General features: G+C 42.2%; 1 protein-coding gene across 6 annotated transcripts in view; it reads left to right on the forward strand.

Annotated features, from left to right (window-relative positions):
• Window positions 1-25,150, forward strand: part of TAOK3 (TAO kinase 3) — a 143,877-nt gene that overhangs the window by 51,273 nt on the left and 67,454 nt on the right. For 4 of the 6 annotated variants that reach the window (XM_075059928.1, XM_032799992.2, XM_075059929.1 and 1 more), the window contains exons 2-4: window positions 15,192-15,297; window positions 18,505-18,713; window positions 23,503-23,574. In XM_075059928.1, coding sequence (XP_074916029.1) covers window positions 18,594-18,713; window positions 23,503-23,574 — 192 coding nt within the window. In that variant the 5' untranslated portion in view covers window positions 15,192-15,297; window positions 18,505-18,593. Of the gene's footprint in view, window positions 1-6,730; window positions 6,816-15,191; window positions 15,298-18,504; window positions 18,714-23,502; window positions 23,575-25,150 lie in introns of all 6 variants that reach the window. The other 2 variants (XM_075059930.1, XM_075059931.1) reach the window with 1 other exon arrangement.

Raw genomic sequence — 25,150 nt, forward strand, 5'->3', positions numbered from 1 at the left:
TAACTGGTGACTATCCTGAGGAAAGGACTTGGTGATGTGGTTAAAGCAGTGGGTTGGGAATCAGGAAATCTGTTCTCGACATTGTCACTGTTTTCCAGTGTGACAGCCTCTGTTTCTCTCTCTTGTGAAATGGGGCTGATGCACTTCACAGAACCTGTGTAGCAAACAGGATGGTGCTGTGGGAGTAAATCGGAGTTGTCATTGAAGAAGATACTGCTCTCTTCTTGGTCTCTTCCCCACTCCCACTTTTTGTCTGTTGTCACACCCTGCCCAGTCCTAGTTTTTACCATTCTCACGACCTAACTACCTCATTTCAGTCTCAGTCTCCTTGCCCAGCCAGTCCCATCTCAGAACATAAAATACACTGGAATCCGGTTAGCATCTATGACAGGCAAAAAGCTCAGTAAATCCTTTGTCACATTTTATTTCAGATTTTCAGAGTGTCAAGTGTAGGGTTTGTTTCTTAAATAGTTTGTGCAGCTCTGCAACTAACACAGGGAGGCAGATTTTCTCCTTGTGTGCAACCATTAGACAGCAGGGATAGCCATTTGGAAATGAAACATACGTACTTTGTCTCTGTGTGCATTCTTTTTTGGAGACTAATAATAATGCACATTGGCTTCCCAAGTTTAGCACTATCCAGTAGGAGGAAATCATGTAATATTTATCACCAACTCAGTTTTATTCTGGGTGGTGATAGGTTTAAATTCAGTTTCCATTAGAATATCCCTTCCCCCCACCCCAAACTGAACTGGGTTGTAACTTCCTCAAATGGTTTTTTTTTGACTTAGGTTTTTCACTTTTGGTCTCAGCCCAGAAGTGAACTTGGGGATGTTTGAGCAAAGTCGGTTCAGCCATTTCTGAGTTATATGAGCTTGGGGAAAAAATGCCCTTTTCCCACGTTACCTGCCGCCATCCTGTATGTAACTAGGTCAGAAGGAGAGTCCAGTGAGCTGGAGTGGAGCAGAGTCACTGAAGGTGGAGCAGAGTGAAACTGTGGCACTTTAGGAAACTCTCTCTTTGATCATTTTAGTTTATCTGTGGCCCACAGAGAGACAGGAAGAAAAGGAATCTGTAAAAGGTGACACCTGTGGTGAGGCGAGACTCATGGGGTGGGGGGTAGACATATCTCAGAGTGGGAGCCAAAGAAGGGAAAGGGGAGGGAACAAAAGCGGAGCACAAGAGAACTGTTTGAATTACAGGAAATACAATAAAATGCTGCAACTTTCTCTGCTTTTTTTTAACCAGCAGCAAGATTACGGTGACCAGATGTCCCAATTTTATAGGGACAGTCCCGATTTTTGGGTCTCTTTCTTATATACGCTCCTATTACCCCCCATCCCCTGTCCCGATTTTTTCACACTTGCTGTCTGGTCACCCTAAGTGAGATATGGTAGCCTTTGCCTCCCCTAAATTCAAGCTCTGCAAAGGAGAAACAAAGGATAGTTCCAAAATCCTTACACAATCATTCAGGCTTTATTTCCGTTTGAACTTTTCCAATAAATGGGTACATTTTTATTTTTTGCAATCATGAGGCATAAACTTCTGCATTCCCTTCATCCAGCACAACCCCCTGAAAATTGAGAATAAATTACTGCTTTGTTTTGTGGATTCTGTTTCACATGGTCTTCTTGACTGACTTCTTCCCAAATACATCTTTTCCCTTTCAGCATTTGAGTGTGGGATAAATCTGTTTCCATGCGTTGTCGTGAGACGCATCTGGATCAGTCATTTTCTTTTCCTTTGTCTGGTGCTCTCGGTAATGTGAACACCACCAAAAAGTGCATCTGGATTGGGTCCTCTTGTGGAAAGAAAGTAAAAAGATTTCTAACAGAAAATTACTTTTTCACAGACAGCTGGAGTAATATTTAAAGACTCAGAATTGTTTGTACTTTTGTACAGATAAATTAAAGTGGATTTAATACAGTGTCATGCATTTGTATTCTAAAAGCACCTTTCATCCCAAAGGCTCTCAAATCAATGTAGCATTTTTACATACATAATAACCTCTTCCCTTCATACTGAACATACAACAGCATATAACAACCAGCGTACAGCAGTTTTAAGACCTGAAGCTTGAAATATCCTAGCTAGTTGACTCTTTGGGGGAAGTCAAGGTAGCTACAAAACAGTTGCAGGGAGACAGATTAGAAATGGATAATACCAATCCAGTTTCTGTGATGCACAAACTAGATTTTGGCCAGGCCAGCATGGCTGACACCTATACAGATGGAAAAGTGCGACTGTTTTAAATATGTTCAGGATGGCATTAGGATTTGTTAACCGTCTTTATGGCAGTTATGTCTAATAGCCAGTAGGCTTGCTCAACTGTGGCAGACATCAGTTCTGGAATTAGAAAGGCAATATGGGATACAAAGAGCTGGAAACCTCACATCTCTCACTAAGCTAAACATCGTTTACTTTTGGATGGTTTGGAGCAACTCAAAGCTCTCAGCACTGATTTTGGGAGTAGATTTGTTCTGTTGCTGACTTGTTTCTTTGTTTCGGATTATGTCAGCCACAATATAAAGTCTTTAAAAAAAATCTAAAAATAGCTTTAAACTATGAAATGGATACACATCTATCAAAACTGTTACAGCAATAGGTAGGAAACGCTTAGTGCGCTGGTGTCTGTCCAAGCTTTTATAAACAAATTGGGTGACGTACTTTTGCCTCAGATTTATGCATGGCATAACTGTCTAGAATTCTTCTAATCTTTTGATCAACACACTTAAGCGGCAGGGTGGGAGGATACAAATGCTGCGGAAGAACCCTTACACAAGAAGCCTGCTGAATGTAGGGAGATAAAAAAGGCTGTGTCCTCAAATTCATGAATCTGAGATTATTTTAATGAAACTTCATATCTGTCTCTGTGCAGGACTGTTTGGGTTAGACATCTTTTAAGATATAACAACATCTTAAATCTGATGCATATGTACTCCACGCAGCTTCTGCCCCATTTTTAATTGTGTTTATTAATTTCAGGAGTGCCCCGCGGTAACATTAATGAAAGCATGTGGTATGGGGCAAGGAACATGCTGTTTCTAACTAAAATAAAATTGCATCTTAATCATGAGACAAATTTGTGAAGCCTATTAAATAATAAAACGGCTGAATTTGCTAAATTTTGTGTGTTCATAAAAAGTACTACCAGCCCTGGAAATGGAGTACTGTTACATGCAGGTAAAGTGATGGTAAATATTAGTTCCTTTAAGATTAAAAAAAAAAAAAAAAAGTGTCTGCAGTTACCCTGAAAAATGACTTCTTACAATAAATGAAGCCACACCAACTTCTCATACTGACAGTTTGCTGCCTTCTAAGGTCTTGGATAAAGCAATGGAAATACATTTCCACCTTTTAAAACTTAATCTGAGATAAGCTTAAGGGCTAGTCATTTCAACTGGACTTGGATTTTAATTTTTAGTTGTTAATAGTAATAATGATAGTACTTAGTGTTGTTTATACAATTTTAAAGGGTTTTCCAAACATCCACTAAGCCTCTGACCCGCTCTAAGTAGGTAAATATAGTTATCCTTATTTTAGTGAGGCACAGAACCGGGTAAGTGACTTGCACATGGCCAATGAGAGAGCCAAGAATAGAACCCAGGTGTTAAGACTCTTAGTTTCCTGCTCTAACCAGAGGAGAACACTCCCTTCCTTTTGTTTCAGTTCATTATTAAACCTTTTAATGCAATTTTAAAACGTTACTGCTGGGAAGGGCTTGGAAAGATTTAAAACTCTTATGTTCCTTCCAAGAGGGTATTTGTTTCAACGTTTACTTTTTGCAAGGGGTGATGTTTTCACATTTAAGCCCATTCTCCTGTGTGTTTAAACCCATTTTTCCCCCCTCTGCTCACAATTTATTCATTTAAATATCATGTGACTTAACAGCTGCAAATAGTTTCATAATGACAATATAAACGATCTACAGCAAGACAGTCCAGAGCATGTGTTTTGTTAAGTAATTTAACAAATTTAGAGTTATGTGGATTTTGGAAAAGATTGCCTGGTGTTTGTTTCTGTTTGCAGATGTTCCTGGGGTGGGGGAACACATTTTATATTGTGATGGAGTGCGGCGAAGCGGTGTGCTGATTATTACCGTGCATGCAAAGGAGCACTGGGGAGCCCACAAGATCCCTGCATTTTTGGCTTGCGTACTATCTAGCGCCATGTTTCTTAGTTCCTTACATAACTGTAGTCTTTGCTCCTGGGCTGCCTTGCCTGAGCTTTGAACTCATTAGATCACCCTGCCAACGGGACTCAATAAGGATGACATCCATTGGGAGCCATGGGAAGTGATGAGGTTGGTGCATCGCTAAGTGGCAATTCTTCCCTATGCATCGGAATCCAGCCAGCCCCATGGCACTCTTCGTTAAAGGTGGGGTATGAATCTGTTAAAGGCTTCAGTGGAGCTAATCAAGTACCTAAGGTTAAGCACACACTGAAGTGTTCTGGATTGAGCCCTGAATGCATGCAACTGAAATGTAATAGTCACATGTACAATTCCATTCCTTAGCCATTGGATAGTTTTAAAAACAAAACAAAACTGGACAGCTGATTTGAGTAATTGAGAGGATGGCCCCTCCCCTGTGTACAGGAGCTTTGGAGTGGGGTATTGCTTTCATAATGACTTACTGCATCATCTTGTGAACTTCTGATTCTGCTCACATCCTAGCAGGATGATTACACTGGCTGCTGTAGTAAAACCACACTATCAGTTGTCTGATATTTGCATGTCTGTGGCTGCAGCTGGTTGTGGTGGGCCCTGTTCTGTATGTTTTTGTGGCGTTTGCTATAGAGTCACATGTGCTTTGTAATGCTGAGCTCCCAGACTCTAACTCAGGGACATAAGTTAAATTAAAGAATTACTCTTTGAAAATTTAGCAAACTATCCTAATAATACTAGCTGTATATAATGCTTTTCATCTTTAGATCTCATGGTGCTTTACAAAGGAACATGAGCATCAATACTTCCATTTTGTGAAGGGTGAATGAGGCAAAATTAAGTGACTGGCACAAGGTCACAACAGTCAGTGGCAGAGATGAGATTAGAACTCGGGTGTCCTCAAGCTCAGTTCAGTGCAGTGGCCTGTCTGCTGGATCAGGCTGCCCCTTATGGTTTCTGTCATGGAGCCATGACCCCATGATACTGCTAGTGTTGAAATTAATTATACACTGATGACCATAGGACCATTTGGGCTCAGAGGGACCTTTGCTAAATATGCTAATAAATTATATAAATAAATTATATTCTGTCAGGACTCAGAGTATCCTTTAAATATTTCCACTAATTGATTGTCTTGACCTTGAAGACTTCCAGTGATGTAACCGAACTATTTCCTTTGGAAGCATGTTCCATTGCTCTGCCTGATCTTATACTTGTAAAACTTTTCCTTTTATTTAAGCTAATTGTTCCTTTCTGGAATTTAAACTCATCATTTTTAGTCTCTATCTTTGATTAGCCAGAGCGATTGCCTCTCCTATTTGAGACACCAAGTACCGGTACATCAGTAGTTGCAAGTTGAACAAACAGAAGAAATAGTGTGTGCCTGTAAAACTGTAGACCCTCAGTGAAGATCATGTGTACTTCAAAAATCAGCTCTTTTGTTGCTGCAATAAAGGTAGATTTCTACAATGAGGCATCTGGTCTTAAGACTAATTTAATTTGCCTTTGGCTACAGTGCACATAATTTCCTTAATTCCCTGGTGAAGTACTGATCCAATTTGTATTAACCTGCACAAGTAATATTTTTAGACTCCCAATCTAACAGAGTAATGGATCAAAGTTTGTTTAATACAAGAATTTATAATACATGGATAGCACCCATGAGTACATGGAAAGGTAAAAATCTCATATTTCTCTCATGGAAAAGAAATATTTGAAGGCAACCCAAGGCCTTCTGCTGTAACACAAACTGCAGTAGTTCATTTGTGACTGTTTTAACTCAGCTGAAGTTTCTGGGCAGTCCTGTGAATTGCCAAGTAAAGAAAGCTGAGTCGAGTTGAAAACAAGTCTGTCAGAATCATACTGAATGTACTGGACACACTTGCTTATCCTACGCTGCACCACATGTTTGATCTATGTGACTAAAGATTCTACTTCCTTTCCCAAATCAGAAAAAAAATTAATTGAAATATATTGATAACAGCTGGGCAGATTATCTTCTCATATTGGAAAAACTTTTCCCTGCTACAAATGGATGCATTTCATTATTATGATGTACAAATCTGAAGATTTTTCTTCTAAACACAAATACTCTTCTGAGAATCTGGAGCCATGTTAAATTACTTAAAAGTGAACAAGAGGTCATCAAATCACTGCTTTTTTATATACAATATCTAAGAACTATAAATAAATGAGCTTATATAATAAATGCATGTATCACTTCATATTCCACATACTTGTGAGATTTTTAGGGCTGGATTTATGCATTATTTTGGTGTGTGGCACAGAATAGTAGCTCTCTAAATTTAATTATTTTAGTTGCCAAGAAACGAGCTAATAACCTAAACAAGTTCCCTGGGTCTTTCTCTAACTAACTGGGATTTTGACTATTTTAAGGGATGGTATGTATCTTACCAAAGTAACTTGGTAATGCTGGATGCAATGGTTTTAGAAGTGTGTGTGTTCACACACACTATTTCCATCTACAATCCCCAGAGGGGACAGGTGAGTTCTCCTACACTAGCCAGCAAAAGCATCCACATGTGGTTTTCTTTTTTTTCATAGAACTGGAAGGGCCCTCAAGAGGTCATCTAGTCTAGTCCCCTGCACTGAAGGCAGGACTAAGTATTACATAGACCATCTCTGACAGGTATTTGTCCAACCTGCTCTTAAAAATCCCCAATGATAGAGATTCCATCACCTCCCTAGACAATTTATTCCAGTGCTTAACCACTCTGACAGTTAGGAAGTTTTTCCTAATGTCCAACTTAAACCGCCCTTGCTGCAATTTAAGCTCATTGCTTCTTGTCCTTTCCTCAGAGGTTAAGAACAATTTTTCTCCCTTCTCCTTGTAACAACTTTTTATGTACTTGAAAACTGTTATCATGTCCCCTCTCAGTCTTCTCTTTTCCAGACTAAACAAACCCAATTTTTTCAATCTTCCCTCATAGGGCATGTTTTCTGGATCTTTAATCATTTTTGTTGCTCTTCTCTGGACTTTTTCCAATTTGTCCACATCCTTCCTGAAATGTGACGCCCAGAACTGGACACAGTACTCCAGCTGAGGCCGAATCAGCACGGTGTAGAGCTGAAGAATTACTTCTCGTTTCTTGCTTACAATACTCCTGCTAATACATCCCAGAATGTTTGCTTTTTTTGCAACGGTGTTACACTGTTGACTCATATTTAGCTTGTGATCTACTATGACCCCCAGATCCCATTCCACAGTACTCCTTCCTAGGCATTTTGTAGGTGTGCAACTGATTGTTCTTTCCTAAGCGGAGTACTTTGCATTTGTCCTTATTGAATGTCATCCGATTTACTTCAGATTATTTCTCTGGTTTGTCCAGATCATTTTGAATTTTAATGTTGGTGCGGTTTGCTGTGGTGCTATGACCCGTGTGATTTACTCTCAGAAATCTATGTCTAGCACTATTGTTTCTGTCTAGCCTAGAATGAGTGAGGCCACTTGAGTTGACTAACTTGAGGGAATTCTGTAGCATGGACATACACTGTATGTGATCACGTTGCTCTCTACAGACCATAGACTAAAAAGACTGTTGTATTACTGCTGTTGCTAACAGATGCTACTCTAGCGCTATTTGTAGTCCCTGTTGACTAGTGGAACTAGAGGTTCTGTCCTGATGCTACTGTAGACCTGGCTTGACATACGTTACTTGACACAAGTACCTTGCCTCACTTCTTAGTAGGCATGATGTGGAAGGTGAATGAAAGGTTAAGTTGTCGTAACAAGCAGGATGTGGGATCAGCTGGAACAGCTTGGTATTGGTAAATAATCCTAATGGTCAGATAGGATAGAGGTCAGATTGTGCATGGGCAGAGCATGCTGTACAGGGATTGGTTGTATATGTACACTTTGGAATGTGTATATATAGGAAGAAGATTTCTTTGTAACTTTGAATGTGTGTCATGCCCTATACCCACTCTCTCTATGCTCGAGTCTTATCAACTCCGTGTAGTTTCGCTGTTTGCCAAATAAAGATACCTGAGTGACGAAATCTGGAGTCAAATGAAATTCTTGAGAAGCCTAGTGGAAAGAGGTCTCAGAAGGCATCCCAAGAGCTCCACATGTAGTTTACCCGACAACTGTGGTGGCTCTGTATGTAGCAATGAAGCAACTCCTTTATACCAGGAGTTGGCAACCTTTCAGAAGTGGTGTGCCAAGTTTTCATCTATTCACTCTAATTAAAGTTTTGTGTGCCAGTAATACATTTTAAGATTTTTAGAAGGTCTCTTTATCTAAGTCTATAATATATAACTAAACTATTGATGTATGTAAAGTAAATAAGGTTTTTAAAGTGTTTAAGAAGCTTCATTTAAAATTAAATTAAAATGCAGAGCCCCCCTGGACCGGTGGCCAGGACCTGGGCAGTGTGAGTGCCACTGAAAATCAGTTTGCGTGCCGCAGGTTGTCTGCCCCTAATTTCCCTTCTTTTCTTTTCTGGGAACTTCCAAGAGAAGCTGTTTGAAGTACTATAACTCTCCTTTAGGGGGGTGGGAGTGAGCGAAGCAAAGACTTGAAGTCTTAGAACTTTATTTGGTGGAGTTTGGATCTGCAGATTTGAATATGCTGGTGGGAAGGTTCTTTCTTGGGGATGAGACTCAAACCCCACAAGAAGTTGCTGGCAGCTATGGCATCTTTTAAGCTTATATGCCAGACAATCACTGCTGAAGGTTCATCTTACTGGCCACTAATTTTTACATATATTACTAGACTCCTAATGAGGAAATACATTGTGATCCTGTATGAGCCTGTCCCAAGTTTTAAAAAAAACAAAGACAGACTCCATGACTTGTTGAGATGTTCAACAAATAGTGATAGGTAGAATTTACAGTTCAGGCAGCTCCCAGAAGCTAACTGTTTCTATTTATTTTTTCTTTTTTTCCATCAGTTTAAAACCCAGGAAGCTTCCAGAGATCCTTTCTCTGTTGTTCTATGGTGTATAACTGCATGTTTCAATCATGGATCTCAGTGAAAGATTTGGAAATGGAACGGGGCTGCTGCAAATCCATTGTGCTTGTGGGTTGGGTACTTTTAGAGAATGCTAGCTTACATCAGAAATAAAGTACCTGCTTCTGCTAAGTGATAGGAATTTTGAGGCTAGATAGTGATCTGCATGTAAGAGGATTAATGAGGACGTTTATGCTTCAGTTCACTGTAGCAACATTGGATGGAGTGGTTGTGTGTGGGTTTTTGCTAACCCTGTTCAGCAATCAAGGGGAAAGTTATTGGCATAGATTCAGCAAAGCAATTAAGGACATGCTGACATCACGTTGACTACAGTGAAACTTAAGCACGTGCTTAAAGCTGTGGTTAACTGCTCTGTGATGTGAGACCTTCATCTGCTGCTTGATTTTAAATGGAGAACTTAGTCCTTATTTTGGGAAACGTTGCATTAGGTGCCAGTTTGCATTAACAAAAGATTTGCACAGTTCTTAATGTTGAAAAATCAGCAGTAATTTCAATGTGAGTTTAATAGCATTTCCTGTCTCTTGGAAATGGTGTTGGAAAGGCCCTTGTAGGATTGTGGGCCACCATTATAAATATGTTTAATCATCAGTACAGAACTGTATCCCTGAGATGTTCTTGCAGGATCTAGAAACCTTTGCTGCATATACAGACAACATTAATGAGCAAGTGAGACAGGACAGGCTGCAGGTGGATTAGGACCAGTTTTTTAAAGGTATTCAGGTGCCTAACTCCCACTGAAATCAAACTATGTAGAATCACTTCTACAGCTTAGAGCAACACTACTATTCAGGCTTTGTTTTCAAGCAATTTACTGATGCTATGTCTGCTGTTACATTAACCCCCCCAAAAAAGCAACCTTGTACTTGATGGACTTCTCCACAAGGCAGGCTGCAGTACTGCTGTAAGAATGGTGCCAGGCTGATCTCGGCAAGAGTAGCTGGGAAGTGGGACACAGCAATGGTATCTGGTTCCATTTCTAATTAAAAAACAAACAAATCCACAATTAAAATGTAAAAATAACTGCTGGATTTGCTCCCCCTGTTATTAAACATTGCCTGGAAGGAGAGACTCCACCTTTCAGAGCATGGGCCACACAATGGTTACATTTCCTGCTTCTAAGAAGCAAAGTGGCTATGAGGCTAAAAACAATGGGTTATAAACTCAACCTCTGTAGTTCATTTAGATTGTGTTTCCCAAAGGTTGGAAAGCTGAGCTTGCACACCAGGAAATACACCGATCATGCCCTCCCCCTATCCTTGTTGCATTTTGTTGTGCCGTGTGTTATGAAGGCCTGCCCATCTTAATGTGCACATCTGTTGCACCCCCACCTGGGCTTTTGTGCTCCTTCCACTTTGGGAAATACCGGGGAAGCGTTTCATAATATGATACGTCCTTTTATTTCTTGCATGCTTTGAGCTGCCAATGTTCATTAGCTAAATGTGAACTATCCTGACTGGTATCTGAGTTAGCACCCATTGAAATGAGCAAGGCAGTTCATACGTCAGAGCTATTGTTTTAGGCTCTCTGCAAAGTCAGGAAGACCTTGCTTCATCAGCTATTCACTCCATGTACGGAAGATTTTCTTTGCAACTGTAACAACTAGAGCCTTAATTTTTTAAAAATGAAAATGGAGACACTGGAAAATAATTAGTGTGTCTACACCTCTACCCCCAGCTAGTGATTTGACCCATACTTTGGGAAGCACTAGTCTAGTCCCTTGAGATTTCTTGCAAGCATACAACTAGCTGTTTAAAAAAAAAAGTTATATGTAGCCCCAGTGCTGCTGTGTGTCAGAAGGGAAAACAGCGCACAGATGCTTTCTCATGATGCTAGATGATTAAAGAGCTTCCAAAAAGGACCTGCCATAAAGTGCCCAGAAGACCCCAACAGTTTGACAATCTGTATCATCCCCTGTATCCGTCCGGCTTCTGCCACCATCCTGGTACAAGTTAGCACTGGTCGACTCATGTAATCGTTTGTGGTTAAGATACTTGTGATAGTCCATAAAGGTGCAGCATTCCCATGTCACCTGAGAAACATCTTGCACATTGGAGATCATCAGTCTGATTTTAAACTGGAAGGTGTAGGGTAGAGGATATCTTTTTCTCTGGTATTTTTCCTCCTTTCCTTTGCAAAGGGATCAATTCCACCTCCATCTGAAGTCTGTGGCAAAACTCCTATTGTCTTCAGTGGTAGAATGATCCAGGCCCATAATCTGTCTCATCTCCTACCAATGAAAAAGGAATTGTTTAGTGTCTGTCAGTAGTTACTTTCTCCCAAACATTAGTCCCACCTCCCCGCCCCGGGTATTTGAAGAGCCTTTTATTTTTGACAGCAGTGCTGTATGTCAGTAATAGTTAACAAGAGCTGGCCAGGCTCTAAGGCTGAGAGTTTTTCAAAAGTGCCCAGTAACTGAGTTGGGTCAGTTTTTGGATGCCCAACTTGAGAAACTCTGAAAGTTGGCCTGATTTGCAGAAAGTGCTGAAAATCTCAAATCCCTTTTTGCTTTTGAAAGTCTTGGCCAACATTTGAAGCACTGTCAATGTTTCACTGCTTCAGAACATGTTCTCTCAATCGTCTCAATTTGCTGCTTGGGACTGTAAGAGGATTCTCTTAGGTAGAAACTGTCTCTGACTATGCTAATTAAGTACTTAACAGACAAATATTCAGTTGACCATTATTTGAACTGATTCAGCTGTCGTTCTTTATGACTCACATCTGCCATAATGCCCACAAGAAGTGAGCCATCCAACTCAATTTAAAGTTTTCTTTGACTTTTAATGTGTCCCTTAAGCTAAAAAACACCTTAGTTTTAAAAGCTATGACTTTGCCCATTAGGAACGCAACCTTATGATTGTGCCCAGTGTTTCTCCTCTGTTTTGTTCCCCGTTGGTTGCACAGGATCCTTGCTCCAAAGATCTTTAATCTATTACATTGAGATGCTGGGTGTGCTTCGCACTATAAAGGAACTCAATAATAGTGTTAGCAAAGAGTCCTGTGGCACCTTATAGACTAACAGACATTTTGGAGCATGAGCTTTCGTGGATGCATGTTCTAAGCAGTTGGACATGCCATAGTGATGGGGGGGGGACGTGCATTTTGAAGCTTGAGTTTTTCTCTCTTTTTTTTTACTGGAAAATACTAAGTATCAATAAGACTGCGATGAGTACTCATGAATCTCCTTGCGTGACTCTATCTCTATCCCTCTTAGCAGCAAGATAGCATCACCCAGGGCCTGGCATTAAGAACGGTGCTTGCTTTCTTGCTGTCAGTAGTCTTTTAAAGACAATTTAGTTGAACTGCACAGATTTCTTAGTTAGTGGAAGAGAGGATGCATTTAAGTAGAGAGTTGGATGAACTGATATTTTCCTCGATACAACTTTTATTTATTGTTCTAAACCCAGATGGATTTCTCACTTGGGTAACGGACAGTAGACCTATTATACGTTCTTTGCACATATCTGCCAGCTCACTGTAAATATAGTTCCTTTGGGTGGGGCCAGTCAGCTGCAAAGGAATAATAATTTAGTTCATCTGTTTTTTGTCAAGAGTTTGTTTTTGAGCCTTTCAGGATCTCTTCCTGGAGTTCTGCTAAGAAGAATATTTGAATGAATGTTTCACTGTATTGCCCTCTTCAGGGGATGAGAAAGGTATCTTTCTTTGAAATGGTATTGCTGCCATTCTTGGTGCCAGCTGCATGAAGGAGAAGGAATGTCTGTCAAGGGAGTGTCCTCTAACAGTTAGCTGCAGGGACGCGGGAGACAAGATTCTTCACTTCTGTTCTTAGCTCTGTCTGACTCAGGTCAGGCCTGCCCTTGGAAGGCATTGGTATATGGGTGTACTAGACTAGCAAAGCGCTTTTCATGCGGCTCCATCATCCGTCCTTGAGCAAAATAAGCTATACCAGCAAATGTGCAGTTTTCCCAGTATAACTGTTTACACCAGGGGTTTTGCCAGCACATGTATGTCCATCACAAATCGCATCCCTGATGGGCAACAACTCTGGCAAAAGTTTGTAGACCCGGCCTCATTGTATTCATTCCTCTGTGTCTCAATTCCTCCCCTCCCCCGGGGCATAATACTTACCTTAGAGATGTTGAAAATACTTTGAGAACATCAGATGGAAATGATCTCATTGCAAAGTATCATTGCTCGCTTTTATGACATTGTAGCTGAAAACTGAGGACAAGAGGGTTTTAGCCTTGATGGCAATGGGTGCGTTATCCTTGAAACACATATGGTCCACCCAGACCAAGTACCCTACAAGAGTTACAAATCAAGAAGGGCTTTCTTACCCTCCATTTGTCGTACAAAATACTTACGTCAGCCAAGCTCATTGCACATGCCAGAGGCTCCTTGCAATCTCTCCATTCCCCCCACAAGCTCCCTATTTGTCCCCTCCCATATGCCACTATTTCAGGGACTCCTTGCACCTTCCCCCACTGCCATATATCAGGTGTGTCTCCATGTCTCCCATTTCTTCCTTGCTTCTCCTTGGCAGGGTCCACGTTTCCCCTTCCCCGCTCACTGTTTCTTGTTTCTCTCAGGGAGATAAATTGTTCAGGGTTAACATTCATGGTGGGCAGTGCTGTTGGGGAGATCGGCAATTGGCAGGTATCCTTTATGTTGGAAGGTGCTAATAGCTGCACCAACTGGTTCTTTGATCTATAGACAGGTGAGACCTGATGAAAGCTGAGGGCATCTGCTAACCCGGCACCAGGGCTCAGTTCTTCCCCTACTGGTATTCCGATTTTTCACAGAAATCAACAGGGTCCTGCCCATAAATGCCTAGAACATTCTCTAAAAGTATGGGCTTGATTGGAGGGGTTGTTCACAAGTTACCGTATTACATCCAAACAAAGAGAAGCCATCGAGTCAGGGCCTCACCAGCTCGGCCAGCTACATACGGTTCAAAAAGAGGGGCCTGTCTGAGACCGAACAGATACAGTCGCTGATTCAGAAATTTCATAGGGGTCAAAAACAGGAAATGGAGGAAAAAAACTTGAGGGGGATAGAAATCAGATAAAGGAGTGGATACAAGCCTGAGCTAGTGGTAGCTTTAATAAAGTTGGCGACCTCTCTTGTATCCCACATTATGATACATCACAGGCTTGAGGTTTGTAGCTAGGGCCCTACCTAATTCATGGTCGTGAAAAATGCGTCATGGACCATGAAATCTGGTCTTTTGTGTACTTTTACCCTATACAATACAGATTTCACAGGGGAGACCAGCGTTTCTCAAACTGGGGGTCACAAGGTTATTTTAGGGGGCTCGTGATATTGCCACCCTTACTTCTGCGCTGCCGTCAAAGCTGGGTGGCCGAAGATCAGCAGCTGTTGTCCGGGCAGCACAGAAGTAAGGGCGGCAATACCATACCATGCCATCATTACTTCTGCACTGCTGCTTCCAGAGTTGGGCGGCCAGAGAGTGGCGGTTGTTGATTGAGGGCCCTGTTCTGCAGGCAGCAGCACAGCAGTAAGGGTGGCAATACCATACCATGCCATCATTACTTCTGTGCTGCTGCTGACGGCGGCTCTGCCTTCAGGGCTGGGCTCCTGGCCAGCAGTCGCTGCTCTCCAGCTGCCCAGCTGTGCTGCTGCTAGCAGCAGCGCAGAAGTAAGAGTTGTAGTACCACAACCCCCCCGCTACAATAACCTTGCAACCCCTCCCCCTCTCCGCCACCAAACTCCTTTTGGGGTCAAAACCCCTACAATTACAAGACCAGGAAATTTCAGATTTAAATAGCTGAAATCATGAAATTTATGATTTTTTAAATCCTCTAACCACAAAATTGACCAAAATGGACCATGAATTTGGTAGGGCCCTACTTGTAGAACATGGGGAAAGTCAACTCTCTTCACCTGAAAGGGAAAAAACAGCATTGGTAATGGGCAGTACTTGTACTCGGGCACCCTGGCATGCTCCGGTGATAAGAGGAAGTCTCCTAGTTAGCTTTAATATCTGCATACATAGAGATTAGCATATGTACAGAGAATTTATACCGTGTTCCCCTACATGTTTTTCCCTTACAGGAAAACCAAGTGCACAGAACTTGGGGAGACGACAGGAGAACACACACAAAGATGCTGCTGAAATGCGTCTGAGCCATAGATTGTGGTTTCTGCCACAGTTAAACAGGTATGATTCAGCTGAGTGTATTCTGCATACCTTTAGTGAACGTATATTTATCTGTCATGCATTATGTTCCATTAGTTAGAAATCCTGATGCAGAGAATCTGAATGGCCGTGACTGCAGGCTGTGGAATGATTTCCATCCAAGATTAGACCCTTTCTTGACCGTCGCTGTACCTTGAGATTTCAGACCTCAGAACCTCCAAGTCTACCATTGCTGTGCTGTGTAGTTTATTTTAGGGCTGCTGTATTTTGATTAGTCCATTCTCAGGTGTCCCACTGCCATTTAGGATCTGGTTTCTAACATGAGAGTGACACAGTACGTCGCTTCTGTGCTTATGCACTGACGGCAATGTTTAGAATTTTGCTCAAAAAGCCAGTGCCCACCTGGTAGGAAATTATCTTAATTTGACAAAGCCACAGACAAACATGGTGACATGTCAGCTTTTGGTTAAAAATAATGGCAATGTAAATTTTAAAATGTGAACCATTTCCTTCTCAATAGCAAAGTAAGTTTTGCTGGAGGATTAAGCTGCTATTCAGGCCCAGGTTGCATTTTAAATGTTGCAGATTTCTGAGCATCTTCTAATGGGGAGTTTTCGAAACATCAAAGCCCAAACTTTTGGGCATGGCTACACTTGCAGATGTAGAGCGCTGTGAGTTAAAGGAGCCCTTGGAGAGCACAGTAGGGAAAGCGCTTCAATCTGTCCACACTGATAGCTTCAAGCGCACTGACGTGGTCACATTTGCAGCACTTGCAGCAGCATTGGGAGTGGTGCATTATGGGCAGCTATCCCAGCATGCAAGTGACTGCAACTTGATTTTCAAATGGGGTGGAGTGTGGTGAAGTGTGACAGGGAGTGTGTTGTGTGTATGTGGGGGAGAGAGAGTAGGTTTTTGTGGCGCTGAGTGTGTCAGCATGCTGTCTTGTAAGTTCAGAAACCCACCCACCCCCCGCCTGCCTCTCTCTCACTCACTCGCTCAAAGCAAACAGTAAATGTTTGCTTTTTCTCAGAGCTGGTAAGCAGCCGGCTTCTCTGAAACGGAGCTTTGAAAGGGCATTTCCTGCAGCCAATTTCACAAAAATGACAAGTGGCCACTTGAGTTAAGGGGATTATGGGCTGTTTCTGGAGGCTGATCAGAGCGCAGTAATGCAACACCTCGTTCACACTGGTGCCGCGGCGCTCTAGTGGGGGCGCCTCAAACGTTATTCCACTCACCAAGGTGGAGTACCAGCAGCGCTGTAGCCGCGGAGTCAGAGCGCTCTATGTCCCTTGCCAGTGTGGACGGGATAATGTGAGGTAGGGCGCTCGGGGTTGCTTTATTGCGCTGTAACTCGTGAGTGTAGTCCAGACCTTCATGACTAGTTCCCCTCACTTTTGGCAAACAAGTCAAATATCATAGAGGCTTTTATTTTTGTCATCTGTATTGACTAATATGATGCAAGTAAGAGCATAGTTTGTTGTTGCTCCTTCTTCTCCCTCCTTATCTTATCGGTGTGTTTGGTTGAAATTGACGAGCAGTAACACAAAGTGACCCAGAGTACGGAAATATCATAAAATGGGCCTGTATTATATTTTCATGGTGGGTTTTTTTCTTCTGAACAACTTGTTGTAAATAAAAAAAAAATCTACTGAATTTATTTTCAGGAATTAAACTGTTTTTTGAATGAACATCTTAAGTCTTCCATTAAGTATAGTTCTTTGCTGTGTGAGCTGGTACACATACTCAGGAAAGATGAGCTCCAATAAAGACTTGGGTTGTTGGATGACGTAGGCCAGCGTTTTTCAAACTTCGAGTTGTGACCCAGTACCGGGTCGTGGCATGTCAGGCACTGGGTCACTCTAGTCAGCACTGCCTCCCTGCTCCGACATCACGGGTGCAGCCGGGGTGCAGAGTCAGGCTTCTGAAGCAACCAGAAGCAGATCCGGCTCCTAGGTGGAGGCACGTAAGCGCTCTGCGTGGCTTTTCCCGCAGACACTGCTCCCCCAGCTCCCCTTGGCATGGTCCTTGGTGCCAGGACAGGTGGGAAGCCTGCCTCTGTATCCTGGCTGCGCTGCTGACTGGGAGCTGCCGGAGGTACGTCCACGCCCCAACCCTGTGCCCCAGCCCTGAGCCCCTCCCAAACTCGGAACCCCTTCCTGCACCCCAAATCCCTCATCCCTAGCCCCCTCCCACGGCCTGCACCCCCAGCCCAGAGCCCTGACCCCCTCCTGCACCCCAGCCCCCTGCCCCAGCCCTGAGCTCCTCCCAAACTCGTAACCCCTTCCTGGACCCCAAATCTCTCATCCCCAGCCCCATCCCACAGCCTGCACCCCCAGCCCAGAGCCCTGACCCCCTCCCGCACCCCAACCCCTTGCCCTAGCCCTGAGCGCCCCCCAAACCCAGAATCCTCTCCTGCACCCGAAACTCCTCATCCCTGGCCCCAGCCCAGAGCCTGCACCCCAGCCCAGAGCCCTGACCCCCTCCCACACCCCAACCCCTAGCCCTGAGCCCCCCCAAACCCAAAACCCCCTCCTGCACCCGAAACTCCTCATCCCTGGCTCCAGCCCAGAGCCTGCACCCCCAGCCCAGAGCCCTGACCCCCTCCTGCGCCCCAGCCCAGAGCCCCACACCCCAAACCTCTCATCCCCAGCTCCGTTGGGTAGTACGCATCAACAGTTTTCTTCAACTGGGTTCCCAGAAAAAAAGTTTGAAAACCACTGACATAGGCTGTAGGACTGGATTTTCAAAAACACCTCTGTGACTTAGGAGCTATTGAAAGCCAGTGGGACTAGTGCATTTAGGCACTTCCTGAAAATCCCATCCATTCAAATTATCATATGTAAATTAAATAGAGCAGGTCACCAATTGGCAAGTGGAACGAGAGTAATATCCGAACAAGAGAGGCTAATAAAAAGATGCATAACACAGTGTGATTCGTTAAAAACTGGCATATCAGGAGATCTGCACTGAGACTGTTAGTAGAATCTTCTATCACATAATGTTTCACATAATCCCCAAACAACTTCCCTCTTCACATGGCCATTAGTACAGCCTCAAACTGCAGTACTCACTTCCAGTATCCAACAAATGGCTATTATGCACAGAATGCTTAGTTATCTATACTCCTCTGTTATTGAAGTTATTTCCTCTAATTTCGCAGTAGAAAGTGTGAACAAAAACATTCATAAAAGTAGCTGGTAAATGATGAACATTTTGTTATTCTTCCAGGTGCTGTGTTATTTGCAAACTACTTTGTCAATGAGGGAAGAAACTGATTGGGAATTTAAAGCGCGAACTAGGTCATAATACTGTTCAACATGCCCAAAGGGGTGCCGAAGGACCCAGAGATAGCTGACCTGTTCTACAAAGATGATCCTGAGGAAATATTTGTGGGTTTACATGAAATTGGACATGGAAGTTTTGGAGCAGTTTACTTTGTAAGTATATTTGTTCACCCACATGTCTCCAAAGAAACACTTGTCAAAACGTGGGACTTTTAGAAGTGACTCTGATACAAAGTTATGAGGGTCTTACATACACTAGCTTCCTCTCAGTACCCCTGTGAGATAAATCTACGATAGAGACATCTCTTAATCTACTGCTGAAGTGCAGCTGTTTCTGAGGTGAAGCCCAACCTCACTGTATCAATGCAAGGCATTTAATACACAACTGCTCGTGGTGTGAAGGGAGTGCTGAATCTGGTTGAAGATGAAGGACAAATTTAGTCAGGCAAAACATAATCCACCAAGCTAATTTTTATCAGAAACACCAGGATCTAACATCATTGTCCTTGTGAAAAGTGTCATGGATTCTTTAATGACCATAAATGGCTTGAATTTGTTTTCTATCTTACTTGCTTTTTGTGTTTCTAAATTGCCTGCAAATTCATGGATCCCAGGAACTGATGAATTCAACAGGCAACTGAAGCTAAAAGCCATTTTCAGTAGTAAATGGGTCCCATGACTGCTGGCCTAGAATCTTCACTGAGTCAGTAGGAAAAACAAAGATATTGCGGAGCTCCTCTGTGGCATTTCTCTACTGCTCCTAACATTAGAGAGAGTGAGATGCTCATATCACCGAAAGCATTTGAAAGGGTCATCCTGCTTCCCTTCCTGCCGTAGCACTTGTAGCTATAGCAGAATCTATGTGAAACAGTATTAATGGATGATGATAAATATCCACATTAACTGATTAAATATCATGGCAGTATTAATTTAGAGAAGCAATTTTAAAAAGAGCTTGTTCAAAAAGTAACTAAAGTTGAATCACTGATGGTGCCCGTGATAAATTAAGTTCAACATCTTTGTGGGAGCAATTTTACCAAAACAGGGCACTGTAACGCTGAGTTTCAAAAAGCAAGAATTAAAAAAATAAGGAAGATAGAGAAATTAAACACACAAGTTAAGATAGACCCTTTGATTTAAGCCTGGGAGCTAATGAGAAATATTGTAACAGATTCCTGGGAAGTATGGATAGCCCCAACAAAAAAGGCAAGGAAAAACTGGTTAAATGGCACCTCATTCAGAAAATGGCTTCAACTGAATGACATTTTCATTAGAAAGGAACATAAGTGAAGACATTCAGAAGTGATGGGTGACTTTGGGTGCCACGCTTGAAACACGTTAAATGGGCCCAATTTTCAGAGCATCTGGTCTCTGAAAATTAGTCCTCTTTAAGGTATCTCATGTTGTGCTTCAAAATCACTCATCAGTTTTGAAAACCTTGACCATAACCTCTAATAGATAAAAAGTAAAGTTGGAAGAGCAAGTAGCCAAACATGTAAAATCAAATAAAAAGGAAATTATTAAGGTCTGTGGAAGCTTGTGAGGGAATTTGTAGGTTTGCTAAGCCGCCATCATGGACCAAAGGGGGCAGCCTAAATAGTCTTTGTATTGCATTAGTCTTCATCATAGGGTATGCTGGGGAAATACTGGTTCTTTTCTGGTAATATGGAACTGACTGAGTGTTGCAACAACTAATAAAATAGCAACATGTCACCCAGTTTACATGGAATTCACCCAAAAATTCTGAAGATCTTAAGAATCTGATACTGGCAGAGGCAGGATTCTGGAGTAGATGAATCAATGGTCTGATCAGGTATGACACTACCTATGTACTTAGTGCTTGAAACTAGAATGTACAAAAACATTAGAAAATATACTGAGTAGGGAATAATCCTGCGTCGATAGAGAGAGACTCTAACAGGTGTTCTCCAGCAGGAACTTCTGTGATTCTGTGGACCCACAACATGAGTTCACCTTTGGAAAATGCCCTTCTGGAACTCCAATAAATATACCTTTACTCCTTTGCAAATTGTTTCCCTTCCATTCAGTTCTCAAAACCTCTGCCTAAAGACTTGTCATATTTGCCTATTACTCTTCGTATTGGAAGGACAGTTGTTGCTCAATGGTTTGCCTTTCTCTTATTGGCCCAGTTTTCCACCCCATCTGTATAACTTTTTTTGCTGTTTTGTCCATTGAAACAACTTGGGGAGACATCTCAATGCATGGGAGTGCACATATAGAACTGAGAATTAATGTAGGATGATAAATGTGACCGCTTGGAGGGAAATAGCTGCAGAGATCTATCTCTTCATTTTGGATGCACTTTCTTACAGCTGTAGAGTATGACTAGTTCTGTGTTGGTGCTTTTGTTGAGCTATCTAACTGTCATTATCTGTACAGGCAAAATTACTGAGCAGTGCTCTGTTTTTAAGCATGATTGTCTAGTGCAGTGTGTGTGTTTAGGCACAATTGATTGGCTAGTTTTCTGCGTTTATTTTGTTTGATCTTTTTATTTGAGTTAGTACTCTCACCATTATATTCATCCAAGGCATTGATCTGTTTCTTTTCATAATAATGATGGCATTTGAATTCCATAGCCCTCCTGTGGGCACTTAACTTCAACAGAACATTTGTGATAGTATGAATTTTGTTCATTCTGCTTTGCTATCTACTTTTGACTATTATCAATATTTTTTTCCCTAGTGAACTGAATAAAGGCTAAAATATTCCTAGCCTCATTTTGTCACCAGGTTTCAGGGTTTATGCACCTTCACCAAGCAATTTTATATTTTCATTCAAAAAGATCATTTTCCTCAATAACCTTAGGCTAGTTAAACACTGCACCATGAAATAAAGTGGTGGATGGTATTTGACAAAGCAAATGAGGGGGTATTAAAAGCTATGTTCCGTGAATAATTCACTTGTGATCTGGCAGAGTCTTCACAAATGATCTGCTAAAGGCAGCAAAACATGCTTGAGATCTTTAATGGTGAATCAGGATCTCAAGTGGTCAGAGCTACAGCTTTTCATCTTATCCAAAAGCTGTTTCTTCTGGCTTTCCTTAATTCATTGGATGAGGACTTCATGCTTCTGACAGTAGAACACAATTTACCTATTCTATTGTGCCAGACATTAGTCTAAATCCATTAACTCTCTTAAATAATTCTCTTGGTATTTATATTGGCCCAGTGTAGCACTATTTTTCCTTGAAGACACAGTCTGCATTACAAAACATCTTGGGGGATTCATATTTTTCTGAAAGAACATTACTTGTCCACACAAGTGAAACACTGAGTTTGTTATGCCTCCCTTTTAACTTATCACAAATTCGGAGCTTTCAGCTGTTGCCAGTCTTGTTCTTCACATTTCCAGTGGTTACAGAGATAACAGCATTTAACCACGTTTCAGACTAAATTGTTCACTTTCTCTATTTGACTCTTTCGGAGAGCTCAAGGTGGCTTGTTGCCAGTCCAGGCAAATAGATCATTTATTTTGGAGCCATGAGTTTTCAAGCTTCAGTCAACTATTCTTTTGTTATGCAGGCTAAAGAAAAGTAGAATTTTCATAAACCCAATGGCTTTGATAATGAAAATATTTAATATGCAGTTAGCTCACAACATATGGTCTAATATCTTGCTTGTTCCCTTGAAATAACATTAAACATTTGACCTACACTCTCAAAAGGCAGGAAATTTATGCTGTTTTTGAAGTGTTCTCCTGAGCCTTCCTTGTGCTGCCTAGGTACAATATTTGTAGCATGTGAATAAAAATCACCTGAAATTCAGAGTCACCTCTCATTATTTAGAGGTCCAATCCTGCAACGTACATTGAGCATCCCTGCCTCAAGCTGAACTCCCTGGGTGCTGAGGGCGCTTGACAACTTGCAAGATCTTTTAAAACTCGGCCAAGTGTTAACGACTATGTGGTAGGGCATGATCCTTTGCTGGCCAAGGGGAGGCGGTGTAACAACTGAATACAGCGTTCATCTCCAACTGCTGCGATTCTGGCACCAAGCCCTTTTCATTTAAAAAAGCTTTACATTGTTACTAAAATACCTCTATTCCCCCACCTCAAAGCCCTAGGGTCATGTGCAGTGCTACTAACACATGATACAATTGACGCATAATAAAATCTCCCTCAACATTTAAAACAAAGCCAGTGAAGGGGACTGGAAGCAGTGGGAGGGAGGAAAGGGGAATACGTATTGGGCCAACGTTGATCTCTCTTGATTGTCAGGCCTTCCAGGGATAAAACAGAGTTCTCTTGGAAACTGGGGAGAGAGGGATTGAGATGGGTGCGAGGAGTTCCATACCCATATATCAACCACCGTAAAGGCACACGTGCCTGCTGGCCTTGCCTAGACCAGTGAAGTTCTCCAGAAGGTGACCTGTGGGCTCAGCTACCCTTCAGAGAAGGCTTTCATATTGTCCCACAGCTACCAATTCTGCAATTTGCTGGGGATGGTGGGTGTTCCAAGGAGTCCAGGGAGAATGAAATATTAGCTAGGCCAATCCAACAGAAGAACTGCAACTCATTCTCTTTGTGTTAGCTGGGGCCTGGTGGCTGCTGGGCCAGCATGAATTGTGCTTTGCCAAGTTGCTCTGCAGTTCCCAGAGACCTGATCCTGATACTGTTAGAGTCAGTAGCGAAGGTCTCACTAGGCGTGAGTTGGGTACCAGGTTTGCACTGTAACAGAGCTGTTGCTGATACCCAGAAGCAGGTAAGGAGGTAGCTTGGAATTGGACAGGTGGATGAGCCAGTGTTGTAGCTGGGGTCCAAATGATGATATCCTGAATTTGAGTCCAGAGGAAGGGAGTCTCTGAAGCACGTGAGCTTGCCAGTATGTGGGATAAGAAGGGAAAACCTGGACTTACACCAAAGGCACATCTGACTCCATAGGAAAAAATTCTGATTTAATTTCTTTCTCTTTCCTCTTCTCCAGGCCACACATTCCCACAGTAATGAAGTGGTGGCGGTCAAGAAAATGTCCTACAGTGGGAAGCAAACGAACGAGGTAAGATAGATCGAGCTAGTTTTTCACGTGAACTCTGTGCACAGCAGCCATATAAACCTGTCCAGAGAAGTTAGCGGGGGATTTCCTTTGGCCCTGGCAAACCAGATTCTTTAATGCATGTAATGGTCACTCACTTCATAGGAAAGGCAAATGCATGAGTGTGAATTCTGGCAAACGGTCGGTTTTAATGAAGTCAGGGTGAATTCAGGAGGGATTGTGTGGTTGTTACTTCAGTAGCATCGGCATCAGAAGCACATCAGAGCCATAGCTATTGCAGTGCTACGACACCAGCCAGAAAGGGCAGCTTACTTGCATCACAGACTCTGAAGCTGAACAAATGGTTTCTGCAGTTTTACGGAATCCCTCCCTGAAACCGGTCTCACTTCAGTTGTTGCTTTCTTGGGTGATCTTCTCTTATAAAGCTTGCTACTTCGGTAGACGTCATCTAGCTGGATTGATGGGTAGACTTGCAGTAGAGAGCGGGCTTCTGTGCTATTAATAAGGAAGAGGCAGCTTCAGATGTTTTTTCTAATCTGTTGAGTTGGTCTCCAGCATGTGCGTTACCTATTACCTCTGACATTTCAAATGTCAGTGTGCCTTTTATTACATTACAGAAGGAACCAAAACCAGTTAAAGTTACAGCAGACTTCTCACACCTCTAGCCTTCATGACAGATTTCAGTTACTGCTGTCTGGTTTGGAAGCACTGGTTTCGTAATAAAACCTGAGAAAACTTTGCACTTCAAATACAAACTGTAGAACAGTATCAGTGTTTTTTGAGAAACGTTTACTGCAGATAAAATAACTCTCTCAATAGTATTGTGGGAATCCTAAAGTTGACCTTAATAGTCAAAAAGAGCAAAACTTATCTAACTTGTCATCATACAACATGAACCTAGACAACAACAAGACAATCAGCTCTTGCAACTGTTGATTCAGGGTGGGACTGTACTTGAGGTTTGGCATATGGAGAGAAGGCTGAGTATAAAATAAACCCTGAACTGGTTATCTCTAAGTCAGTCATGGAGGGATAAAATAAATGTACCTGTCATTGGCCAGTTGCTGGATAACCGTGTGGTTTATTTAAAACCTTCACCAATTTGATAAAATTGACTCACAATGCATTAAATATAATCACTTAACAGCTGGCATGATTTGAACTAGGATGATTTCAAAGGTCAATGATTAGAAGTGACACCACCTTTGGGGAATTTTTTTTGCTTCTGTATAAGATTAACAGAGCTAGATTGCCCTCTCCGTTCGCAAAGAGAGGTTTTGAAAGCCTTCACCCACTTCCTGGTATCAGTCTTGTAGTTCTCCTTATGATAGGCAGGTCTTCCCAGTGAGTAATTTAAACAATGAAAGGGAAAGATGAGGTGGTAGCAACAGAGGGGTAGGGCTGGTGTTAATTGGAAGGCTGGGAAAAGGAGAGAAAATGGGATGATTGTTCTCTTGACTTTCTCAGATAGTAAAATTGTCTCATGATTGCTTCCCAAATCTGCAGTAATACCTGATTGTGCTGCAGTAGCCGCAGATTGTAGTGGAGAATGCAAGATGAGGGATTGACGTAAGGATGA

Source organism: Chelonoidis abingdonii, chromosome 22 (genome assembly GCF_003597395.2).
Source record: "Chelonoidis abingdonii isolate Lonesome George chromosome 22, CheloAbing_2.0, whole genome shotgun sequence".
Lineage (NCBI taxonomy): Eukaryota > Metazoa > Chordata > Testudines > Testudinidae > Chelonoidis > Chelonoidis abingdonii.